Here is a 13086-nt window from a genome sequence, read left to right on the forward strand (position 1 = left end):
ACAGAAATTAACTAACTGCTTAGAAATTAATAAGAAAAACATCTTTTCCCCTGTTAGATGCACATAGGCCCTTGAAAGGAATAAAATTACACATACAGGAGAACTTAACCTTCCCTTCTCCTTGGAGATACTAAGTGTCTATAATTCTCTTATTTTGTGGAACTTAGAACAATTTTAGTCAACTGAAAACATAAACTTCAATGAATAAACATAAGAGGTTTATGTCTGGTTCTCATTCGTAGAACCAAAATTTACATCCAGGTTTGTGGGTGGTGAGACATTTTCCAAGTGAATGAGATTTTAAATTTATACCAACTTAGAGTATCAGCGCTGCTTTTGACGGTAGAAACTAGGGGATGCACATCCAAGCCAGATGAAGTCTCATTGCTTTGTTTCCTTGTTTAACGGCAGCCCCTTTATATAAGCCGTGAGCTCTGTGAAGTGTTCTGTCTGTTCACCAATACCTGGCAAAGGGGCAGGAACTGAGCAAATGGGTGATGAATGCAAGAAGGAAGGAAAGAATCAGCCTGACAGAATCACAAGGCACCATGGCTCAGAGCAGTTGTTCCTGAGGACCCCCATCCAGGTTGCTATCCCCCCACTCACATCCCCAGGCCTCCCCTTGGACTTCCACATCTACCTTGCCTTCAAAAATGGCTCTAGGAGGCCACTAGCAATGCTGGTGTTGCAGAGAGGGGGTCCTCCTCCATTCACCATGACACCAAGTTCTCAGAATGACTGATCTCAGGGACAGTCTCACAGATGCCATCATCCAGCAGGCACTCATTCAGTGAACACTTGTTCACTAGATGGATTCTGGGGGTCCAGATACCGTCTTACCCCAGTCCTAAGGACATAGCTCTGAAATGTGGAGCGGTCAGAGGTGGTACACCAGTCTGGAACAACCCTGAAGAAGCTAGTTTCAGCTCACTTTGGGGGAGATCTGATACTCAGAGACTCCAACCCAAATCAGACCTCTGAGGTGACCCCAGAGTGATCCATTCCCCAGAGGTAAACCAGGCTCCCAGCCCCCGATCCCCTCCACTGACGCAGGATGAGCTTGCACTGCTGGGTTCTCACTGAGCCCCTAGTCTGGACACGCACCCTTTGCATCCCATCAAACTGGTGTTCTCTAGGGAGAGAGTGGGACAGGTGGGAGCAAAGAAAGGCTTCCCTTGGTGTGGTTTCTGAGGGGATGTCCTGTTCATCATTTGGAACTCCCTAGTTTATAACAGCTATAAACTGAAATACTAGCTTAGACAAGAAACAGGGTTAAATTGAAAAATAAAACTGTGAAAATATCAAGAATAGGCAAACTCATAGAGAAAAGAAAGGAGATTCGAGGTTACCAGGAGTTGAGGGGAGTAACAGTTTAATGGGTATAGAGTTTCTGTTTGGGGTAATGACAAATTTTGGAAACAGGTATTGGTGATGGTTATACAACACTGAGAATGTAATTAGTACCACTGAATTGTACACTTAAATGGTTAAATTTTAAAACATAAAATTTTATGTTATGGTATGCTTTTTAACCAAAATATAAAATTAATTTTAAAAGGTAGAAAAATATCAGAACAGTGAAATCCTGTGCTAAAGCTTCTTTTGCTCCTTAATCTCTCTTGGTTTACTGTAATCAGACATACAAGGATGTGTTCCCCACTTTTACAATTTAACAATTGACATAACTTGGCAAATCATACCAGGCCTTTTATTAAAGATAAAGGGAAACTTTATGGACTAGTCAACTGCTCAGTTCTCCTCTGTTTGACTCATCATAACCATCATCATTTCTTTCTACCATTAGTCAGAATAATGATTTGCAAATATAATTTTATTTTATGATCTATATAGCAACAACTCAGGGTGATAGTTGGTCCAGCTTTCTAAAAGCTTTACTGGAAGCACTATCCCAGAAGTAGGTTGTTTAGAGACAAATGGAAAGAAAGACATCCCTTAATACTGAGTTGTGAATATAGTTTTTTCCTTATTTTATAGAAACTATTTTATTTATTTGTGCTTTTTAAGTTTTTGGGTATTAGAAATAAATGTTATTCACATTACAATAGGGAAAATATGTGTGTGTGTGTGTGTGTGTGTGTGTGTGTGTGTGTGTGTGTGTGTATATATATATATATATATTTTTTTTTTTTTTTTGAGATAGAGTCTCACTCTGTTGCCAGGCTGAAGTGCAGTGCTGCGATATCAGCTCATTGCAACTTCTGACTCCCTGGTTCAAGCAATTCTCCTGCCTCAGCCTCCCTAGTAGCTGGGATTACAGGCACACACCACCACACCCAGCTAATTTTTGTATTTTTAGTAGAGACTAGGTTTCTCCTTGTTGGCCAGGATGGTCTCAACCTCCTGACCTCGTGATCTGCCCGCCTCGGCCTCCCAAAGTGCTGGATTACAGGCGTGAGCCACTGGGCCCGGTCAATATATATTTTAAATTAAGGGGATATCTGAAGATTTCAAGGGTTTATGATCACTGTGTACCTAAAGTTACTATTTTATACATGCATTAAGTGAAAATTCAATTAATCCATCCATTGGTGAAAGTTTATATTTCTGGGTCCAGGCTGAAAGATGCTGTACTCAGAACTGATAAACCTTGCACTTCCTTTTATCACTCTGTTCCATTCTCATTGTTAAGAGTAGAAATTCAGCTTGTATTCTTAGTTACAAATTAGCAATGTAAAATTACAAAAGATAAAGCTATGTATTACTACTTCAGATATCTGGGAATAATTTTCAGTTTGCATTGATACAGGATTACCACTTTAAGAAAAACAATGGTGTTGGTCATAAGATTTCTGTTTGTAGTGATGCCTAATCCAATTGGGAAAAACCTCAGCTCTGGACAGCCAGATTCTAATAGTGCACCATGACATTATATATAGGTTTTTATTTTAAGAAATTGGAGCTCAAAATTATTTCTCCAATCAAGTTAATGGTTATTGGTTAGATTTAGAATAGAAAACCAAGGCTTCATATTTCCAGTCCAGTTTTCTAATTGCTCAAAGCTGTCTTTCACAGAATCATAAATATTTTTTATTTCAATTTCTTCCTTTTGACAGTTCAATTATTTTTAAAAAAATTCATTGTACTAAAACTATTGTTTATTTCTAGAGGTCCCATTTATATGAGTAATGTGTTTATACACATATATCTAAATTATAGAACTTAAAATCAGAGTGACCCAGCTCAGAGCAGGAGCAATGAGGTGGAGCAGCAGCTGAGCACATGACTGTGACTCTGCCGGGGCTCTGGGTCCCTTCCTGGGGAGTACTTATGAGAGGTGAGGCCAGCTGGATTTCCTGGGTCAAGTGGGGACTCGGGGAACTTTCCTGTCTTACAAGAGGTTTGTAAAATGCACCAATAAGTGCTCTGTAAAACGCACCAATTGGCAGGATTCTAAAAGTAGCCAATCGCAGGGAGGATTGAAAAAAGGGCACTCTGATAGGACAGAAAGGGAACATGGGAGGGGACAAATAAGGGAATAAAAGCTGGCCACCCCCACCAGCAGCGGCAACCCACTGGGGTCCACTTCCATGCTGTGGACACTTTGTCCTTTTGCTTATCACAATAAACCTTGCTACCCCTCACTCTTTGGGTCCGTACCATCTTTAAGGGCTGTAATACTCACCACAGCTCTACTCTTGAAGTCAGCGAGACCGCGAACCCACCTGCAGGAACCAACTCCAGACACACTGACACTCGTTTTAAGGTAATTATGGTTGTCCCCACTCTCGTGCACTGAACCTGTAAACATCTGGCCCCAACTCCTTGGCACCTTGTTCACAGCCCTGAGACTCAGGAAGAACATCGGCTCTCCTTCTTGTCCCACTTGAGACATCATTAAATGTGTATTAATAAGGACCATGGCCATTAGAACTTTTTAGATACTCACTTGAATAATGTCTGGCCTCTACAATGTTACTTTATGTGCAAGCTTATTCTTAAACCCACAAGTGGAAAAAGTAACTTCCTCAGCAAATTGTCTAGACAAGATAAAGTGATTGGCTTTAGAAAACACATTGTTTTTCAAAATACTAAACATGCCAAAAAAAGAAAGGGGCCTTGAGGCTAGTGATTTGATACATTAATTACAAATCTGCCTACCTATCTTTTAAAGATGGAATTCTATTAGTCAATAACTAGATGGCTCAGTTTCAGTTATGAAATGTAACTGAGAGCTATCACATTTTTACAAATTCAGTAATTCACACTTTTCATTAAATCAGCCAAGCCTGACCTCATTAGTCCAAATAAATAAAATTTTATTATACCCGTTAAAATCAAAGTCTATTTTTCTATGCACACATTATCTGGTCTATTAATTTACCAAATGGCAACTGCACCCAATAGCCAGTGTTCCTGATAGTTGTAGAATAAGAAAAGATACAGAGATGGATTCTCACTGACTGTTGAGGCAAAGTCTTGTTCAAGCCCCACTAGTTAGTGGCAACCTCAGATTGAGAAACACACTGTTCTCAGTGACTCAGAGCTGGTCAGGCTCAGGGGACTGATTCATGTTTATCCAAACCCACAAGAGGCTGATTTAAAAGCTAGTACACCAATTAATTAATTTACAATGGAGACAAGCCTGGCTCAGGGATCAGGGCAGGGTGAGAAACGTAGGGTACAGCCCCCACAGGGGCAGGTCCACCTGATGGGACCAAATTAAAGATCAGAAGGTTGCTTGGTTAGCAAAGAATTAAGGCAAGGGGAGCCAGATTTCCTCAAGAGAAACTTCTACTGAGCTACAGAAGCCTCATTAGGTACACTACACAGCCCTTCTCCATAGAGATGGCTTTCTAAAGAACCGATGCCCAGTGCAGAGATTCCGAGCAGGGCTGGATAAATACACTGACATGCTCCTAATCTAATGTCCCCCAATCCCCCCTTCGTAGACTGAGCATAGTCCTCCAGTTCTCCATTCCTGTCTATTTTCAGACAGGTCAAACTTTCTCCAGGAACATTCTAGTCAGCAGGTCATACCCTGGTCACTTCATCTCCTATAAGACATATGGAGAAGGAAATTCTCAGCCATTATCTGTTGATTTTTACCAGTTTTACATTGACCTCATTCCAAAACACCAGGGGCCCTCAACCTGGGAGAAGTGTGCAAAATTACAAAACAGCATTGATTTGAAGTCTGGCAAGATCATGACCTGCCCTGCCTCAGTCTGCCAGGATGGAACCTGGTAAACAAAATCCTATTTGGGCAAAAAGTCACAACTGCTAAAACACAAAGCTGAACATACTTGCAAAACAGCCAGGGTCTCGGGTTAACATTTCACGATATGCAGTGTGTGAATGGGGTTCAGTCCATCAAGGGAAAGTTTTAAAATTTACTATGGTGGCAAAATACACATAACACAACATTGACTATCTTAACCATTTTTTTTGTTTGTTTTTGTTTTTGAGATGGAGTCTCGCTCTGACGCTAGGCTGGAGTGCAGTAGCACAGTCTTGGCTCACTGCAACCTGCTACTCTCTGATTCAGGCAATTCTCCTGCCTCAGCCTCCTGAGTAGCTGGGATTACAGGCATGTGCCACCATGCCTGGCTAATTTTTGTATTTTTAGTAAAGACAGAGTTTCACCATGTTGGCCAGGATGGTCTCTATCTCCTGACCTTGTGATCCACCCACCTCGGCCTCCCAAAGTGCTGCGATTAGAGGCATGAGCCACCGCGCACGGCCGTCTTAACCATTTTTTTTAAGTGTACAGTTCAGTGGCATGAAGTGTATTCACACAGTGCCACCATCACTATCATCCATCCTCAGAACTCTTCTCATCTTCCCAAACTGAAACTGTACCCATTAAACCACTCCCATTCCCTAGCCTCTGGCAACTACCGTTCTTCTTTCTGGCTCTATGAACTTGACTACTCTAGATACCTCATGCAAGTGGAATCATAAAATAGTTGTCCTTTTGTGACTGGCTCATTTCATTTGGCACAATGTCTTCAAGGTTCATCTATGTGTAGCATGTGCCAGAATTTCCTTCCTTTTTTAAGGTCAAATAAAATTCTATTTTATGGGTTCCTTCCATCTTTTGGCTATTGTGAATAGTGCTGCTAAAAACATGGGTGTGCGGCTCTCTTTTTGAGACCCTGCCTTCTATTCTTTTGGAGGTAGATCAGAAGTGGGATTGTTGGATGATAGGACAGTTCTATTGTTAATTTTTTGAGGAACCTCCATGCCGTTTTCCACAGGAGCAACACCATTTTACCTTCCTGCCAACAGCACACGAGGGTTCCGGTTTCTCCATATCCTTGCCAACACCTGTTAATTCCTGTTTTTTTATTTTGTTTTTATAGTAGCCATCCTAATAGTTGTGAGGTAGATTCAAGGGAATCTTTTAAATACATCTCAAAATTCATGTACCAAAATTCTAACTTAGGGCTTTAGAATTCCTGGATTCCAAGGGGGTGCACTCTTACGAATACTACATCATGTGCTGCTGACCATCCATGTGGTAGATAAGGAGCATTAGGTCTATGTAGCAGAACGGTAAACTGAAACTCCAAACAGCGAAGAAGCTGACCCAAGAGAGCACAGGGCTAGGAGAGGAGCACCGATCCTATGACTAGTGCTCTTGCCACTGTATTCCGCAGCACAGTATTTTGAGGACTGGGGTAACACAAAGAAAAGGGAAAAGAAAACTCTCAGACTAAATACAAACCCGACAAGTAGAACAACATCTCAGCTCTCTAAAGAATGAAACTTCTGGAAGGCTGAGTTCTGAGCCATGAGGTTAACCCTTATCTATTACCTCCATCAAGGCACTGCCCAGCCTGTTCCTGAAGGGCAGTCCCTGGAGGCCCATCATGACCATGGAGATAAGCAGAGTTACAGGTCCAGAAGGCTGACTCATGCTGCTTGTTTTGGGGACAATTGCCCCAGAAGAAGTACAGGAATAAAAGACAACCAGCTTTAGCCCAAGTGATGAGTACCCAAATAGGAACTCAGATTTGTTTTCCTTTCCATGAAAAAAAAAAAAAAAAATCCTGGCGCAAAAAGGATAGGATAGTACCTGCAGTTGTAGCCAAACTCTTGGCAGGTTCCTTAGTCAATCCAAGGTATTCTCTAATGAGCTGACTCAGGTTTTGGTAGGCAACATCCAGATCATCTGCAGCAAAGAGAGTACATTTTAAAACAACAGGATCAGATCCAAAACAGTTGATGTTTAACTATTGGTGGTAATGATTTGTTTACTGCATTTAATTTTATATATATTATGGTAGAATTTTATATATATTATGGTAGAATTCTAAGATGACCCTAAGGACACATCACCCTTGTATAATCAATCTCCTTCCCTTAAGTGTGGGCAGAACCTGTGGAGGCAATGAGATACCACCTCCACGATTGTGTGACATTCAGCAAAAGGGATTTTTGCAGATGTAGTTAAGGTTGTTAATGGGTTGACTTTGGGTTAATCAAAAGGGAGATTATCCAGGCAGGCCCACCCTAATCACATGAGCCACATAAAAGGAGAGTTCTCTCCAGCTGTTGGCAGAAAAAGAAGTCAGAGACTCAGATCCCAAGGAGGATTCGATGTGCTGGTCCTGGCTTGAAGATGGTGGGGCCACGTGGATGAGACCTGAGAGCAACCTCCAGAAACCGAGGATAATTCTTGGCAGACAGCCCACAGGGAAACTGCGACCTCAGTTCTACAACCAAAAGAAACTCCATCCTGCCAACAAGAATGAGCTTTGGAGGCTTATCCCCAGAGCCTTCAGATGAGACCTCAGCCTCCTGATACCCTGAGCAGAGAATCCAGCTATGCTGTACCAGACTTCTTATCTAAAAAACCGTGAATTAATAAATGGGTGTTGACACTTTAAGACACTAAGTGTGATAATTTCTATGCAGGAATAGAAAACAAATTCAACTGTGTAATACATTAACATGTTTCAGAGACTAAAAACTATTATTAATAAGTTGAACCATATGAAATTGCTGTTTTCATAGGTCAAAATAGTTGAATATCAACAATTTCATATGGTTCAACTAATGTCCCCTGTCCATCTAGTTCATCTAGTTTCCCTTCCCCCAAGAGGTAATCAGCATTATTAGTTTCTTGCAGATTCTGCCAGAGAATTTTTTTATGTAGTACAAGAAAATACAATTACATAATTTTTTTACATAAATGATGGCATACTATACCGTAAACCTGTCTTTTTTAGTAACGGTATGACTTGAAGATATTTCCTTATCTGGACAGAGAACTTTCTCTTTCTTTTTTATGACTGTGTAATATAGTGCAGTTTAAAAATATATAGAAATTTGCCAGGCATGGTGGCTCATGCCTGTAATCCCAGCACTTTGGGAGGCTGAGGAGGGCAGACTGCTTGAGGTCAGGGGTTTGAGACCAGCCTGGACAACATGGCAAAACCCCATCTCTACTAAAAATACAAAAATTAGCTGGGCGTGGTGGCAGGCACCTGTAATCCCAGCTATTTGGGAGGTTGAGGCAGATGTATTGCTTGAGCCTGGGAGTTGGAGAAAGAGGTTGCAGTGAACCAAGATCACGCCATTGCACTCCAGCCTGGGCGACAGAGCAAGACTCTCTCTCCAAAAAAAAAAAAAATATATATATATATATATGTGTGTGTGTGTGTGTATAAATTTCTAGAATATATCTATAGAAATTTTATATGTATAAAAATATATACATATATATGGAAATTTTCACATTTCAAAAAATTCTCCCATGAACTATTGTTTTAAATTAAATGGTCATTTATAAACTAGTTTCTGAAAATATTTGTTTTACACATACATTTTTATGGTTATATTTTGAGTAGTTGGGTTTTTAACCTATGTGTAGATTATAATAAAATTACCTGAGTTTCATATGCCTTTCTAGAAATTTAAACGTGTATTTCAAATTACATATACTTTAACTTTGTTCTCACAATGTCCCCTAAAAAATGAACTTAGTTCAGGCTCATTTTACACCAAATCTTATTAGCTACAATCTTAAGAAATAATGGAGACAATGCTCTCATTAAAACAGTAGAAAATTAGACCTCTTGGATTCTTTTTTTTTTTTTTTTTTTTTTTTGAGACGGAGTCTCGCTCTGTCGCCCAGGCTGGAGTGCAGTGGCCGGATCTCAGCTCACTGCAAGCTCTGCCTCCCGGGTTTATGCCATTCTCCTGCCTCAGCCTCCCGAGTAGCTGGGACTACAGGCGCCCGCCACCTTGCCCGGCTAGTTTTTGTATTTTTTAGGAGAGACGGGGTTTCACCATGTTAGCCAGGATGGTCTCGATCTCCTGACCTCGTGATCCGCCCGTCTCGGCCTCCCAAAGTGCTGGGATTACAGGCTTGAGCCACCGCGCCCGGCAGACCTCTTGGATTCTTACCCTTTTTGCGCTCTTTGTGATTCACTGTTACAAGGAAAATAGCTTTTACCCAAGAATTTTATCCCCATGAAACAAACTTTTAATTCAGTAATCTTACATTTCAAAAATAAAACTTTGCTGAAAATTACCAACCTGCATTGATTACTGCATCAAAATATCCCGGAAAATTCTGATTAATTTTAATATAAAGGTCCACTCTGGAGACAGCAAATTCAATTTCTGCACGACTGAATAATCCTTTTCTCCGCAAATATCCCTCATATTTTTCCTTGTTCATGGGTACTACCAGGATATAACGAGGCTCAAAATAGGAATATTTTAAACTTCTTACACCCTGTGCATTAAAAGGAAGATAATACATTGGAAATAGATACATGATTTACAAATCATTTTGGAGCCATCTGACAACAATGGGTATAAGAAGTAGTATTATTAATATATTGAAGAATGTATTTCACCTGTAGAGTTAGCTGCTATTTTTCTATAAATACCTAAAGATTGGATTACATTTCTCTCTTCATCAAGTTTTAAATTGTCATTGGAAATATTAGAATTCACTCCACCTGGCTTTCCTTTAATTAATCATTCTAATGAATATGACTGTTAGAAAATTGCTGGATATAAAACAGGTACATTCATAGCAATATTGCAACTTCATTACAGAAAGGTAATTTCAATTCTATATTTCAAACACCTTCTGCGGAGCACCAGGAGACAGAGATCTTGCCAGGGAGAAAAGGCTCTTCTGTGGCCCCTTTGTCATCATCTTGGGACCCTTTCTGCAGCTAAATCGGCACCCTGGTTGGGAAGGCCAAGCTCCTGGTAGCCTGCAGACCAGGAGATCACAGCGTGGAACTGTGTAAGGAACTGACTGGTCTGTGAGTCTGGAGGGCTTTGTCACAACTGCAGCTCTCCGGCTCCTGTAGACTCTGCACAAATCCTTCAAGTTCTCTGGCTATCAGTTTCCTCGTGGGTGAAATGAAAGAGCCATTCCAAATGGACTCTAAAGTCCCTTCCATCTCAATCAGTTTCACTTAAGGTTCAAAATCTTTGTTTTAAAAATTCAGTTGGAAGAAATACAGGCTATTTCCAAAACAATTTCCGAAAGAGTCAATGACCAGGGCAGTCTGGAAAAGTACTTCAGCTGGGGAGAATCAGGGGAATAAAGTATGGATTATAGACTCAACCTCCTGGAAATGAGTAGGAATGAACTCCCAGAGAGAAAAAGTGTGAAACAGGAGCCACTGCTCAGATAACTGTTGGACCAGAGAAAGATAGACAGAAAAGACGGAGAGTTTCTGGACTCACGAATGCATTAATTTTTGTTTCTGCCTTGTCAAATGAATAAATTTTTTAGAAAAGAACTTTTATTTTTGCTAGTTATTATAGAAACAAAGAAAACTCTCCTTAAAGATACAAAACCAATTAATCACAGAGAAATAAGATTTGAAAGAGTCTAAGTCAGGAAAGTTAAAGAGCTGGAAGAAATGTGTAAGCTAGGAAACGCTTATACCAACACAAAGAGCCAAAAGGGAACTGCAGTCTCCTACTGTGTGAAGTCACAGAGGAAAAAAGAAAGATTCAGAGTTGACATCAAAGGATTATGTACCCAATTTGCCTAGGTTTTGTTTTCTGTACGTTTGGTCTAATTGAATTAGTTTTATAATTGCTTTCTTTTTAATTCCAAAAGTGTCATACTGCTCAGTTAAAGGATCTTGAAAAAACAATCAACTGTCTTTGAAGGTTCCAAGTAGGCAATAAAGCTATATTTTTAAAAAATAAATGAGTGGGAAATTCATAGTTTTACTCTGGATCTTAATTTTGGAGAAGCTTCTATATACTCTAATTATAGATCATTGTTGGGGGAAGACAGGGTATCGGGGTAGAGAGAAAAATCTCTGACATCTACAGGTCTAAATTGCCAGAAGTATGAAAATATTACACCCAGCGAGCAACTGCAGTTAAATGGCAGCACAGCCCACACATCTCATGCAGAACGAAGGAACAAAGTTGACCGCATGGGGCTGTCATTGTCCTAGGGCATGGGGAACCAGTCCCACACTCTACGAATCAGGCTTTATCTACAGCCTTTTATATAAACAGAGACCATGCTCTAAAAAGAAAAAGGAGCATTTAGTGAGGAAATAACAGAAAATAAAGCTCGAGTGGCAGTTACACTTACAATATCTGTGCAATTTCTTGTATTGTAACCTAACTCCTGTCACTTAATGTTTCACATGTCTTGCCCCGCATACTAATTATAAACGGAGTATCTTATCTTGTGCCTGGCAATGTGTTGCCTGTGCATTGTAACCCCCTCCCCAACCTCAAATATGTATATACATTATCGCATGTACCCCAAATATGTACCTCAATTATGTATCAATAAAAAATTTATATATATATATATATACACACACATACACACACACACATACACACCCACCACACTCACACAAACTACACACACATTAATTGGTTGAATGAAAAACACTTACTTCTATTTCCATATGAACACAGCTTGCCAAACCATCTCTTGCGATAGCTTCTATGGTGTCCCTATTTAATCCATACTTGTGATTACCATAACTAAATGTTACAATGAATTTCCCCTGGAATTCGAGAAGAACAAAGATTTTCCTATAACAGCAGCCATCATGGAATTTGATCACAACTAAAATCATTTGATGTCTTATTCTAAATAATTTCAAAAACCTTACAAATTTTAGCAACTGCATACGGATGACAATGGCGTAAATGAAACTTAATTTCAAACTGTGACAGAGAAATTTATTCAGAATTCTCAGCTGACAAAAAAAAATAGGTTTTTAGAAATAATCTGCTGACAAAATGTTGAGGAGTGTTAAGGCACTGCAGCATATGGTAAAATAGACTATTTTGTTTACTTACCCACTTCCTGCCAAACTCGCACCAAAACCTTCATTACTGAGAGAACAAAACTAATGGCCTGCCCTTTACCGCCGCCATTTCAGCTGTGCCAGCACACCAGGCAACCCAGAAAAGGCTTCCATTTCCAAAAGCCTTGCATTCCAAGATAAGCCATGAATTACAGATAATTCCGGGAGGCCATGAATTACAGGGACATCCTAAAAGCTTTGAAAAAGCAAACCCATCGTGTTTTTCCTCATAAAGATAGCTTTCTACTGAAACTGCCGCAAATGTTATCCAACAGAATTGGTGTCTGCCCTATAGCCATTTGAACTATAAATGATGCCTCTGTCTGTATTCTGGAAGCTCAGTTCTTCCAAAAACTGCATTCCCTTGGGGAAAAAAAAGGCAAGTAAAAGCACGTCTCTCAAAATTGTCTGTGACTTTTTCTTTGGCAATACTATATTCATTAAACCACTAGGTCAAATCTAAACTGCGTAACTGATAACAACAGAAGGAATAAAAACGTGGATGATCTTGGCAAGTGTGACTTCTCATATACGTGATTTTAAAATAAACAATGAAGTGAAAACTTCCAGGGCTGCACTGAATCCCATCAAATGGCGGTGACAGCATTAAGAACAGTAGCAGTTGGGTCTATTGCTGTCCTGCGTCCTGGCCCCAGATGTTCTGGAAATGTGAGGGTACAGGGATGGGCTGTCTGTCAGGGAAGAGAGGTCAGAGACCAGAGGGCATAGGGTGTCTTTTGAGGTTGGGGGATGGGTCTCTGGGCAATGTGTCTGCTGCGGGTGATGAGGAAAA

General features: G+C 40.2%; 1 protein-coding gene across 1 annotated transcript in view; it reads right to left on the reverse strand.

Annotated features, from left to right (window-relative positions):
- The window catches only part of LRGUK (leucine rich repeats and guanylate kinase domain containing), a 129785-nt gene that overhangs the window by 47347 nt on the left and 69352 nt on the right, over positions 1 to 13086 (reverse strand). The window contains exons 13-15 of the mRNA XM_010357735.2: positions 11874 to 11987; positions 9508 to 9709; positions 7040 to 7135 (exon numbers count right to left, since the gene is read on the reverse strand). Of these exons, the coding sequence (XP_010356037.2) occupies positions 7040 to 7135; positions 9508 to 9709; positions 11874 to 11987 (412 nt within the window). The remainder of the gene's footprint in view (positions 1 to 7039; positions 7136 to 9507; positions 9710 to 11873; positions 11988 to 13086) is intronic.

This window comes from Rhinopithecus roxellana, chromosome 6, assembly GCF_007565055.1.
Source record: "Rhinopithecus roxellana isolate Shanxi Qingling chromosome 6, ASM756505v1, whole genome shotgun sequence".
Classification (NCBI taxonomy): Eukaryota; Metazoa; Chordata; class Mammalia; order Primates; family Cercopithecidae; genus Rhinopithecus; species Rhinopithecus roxellana.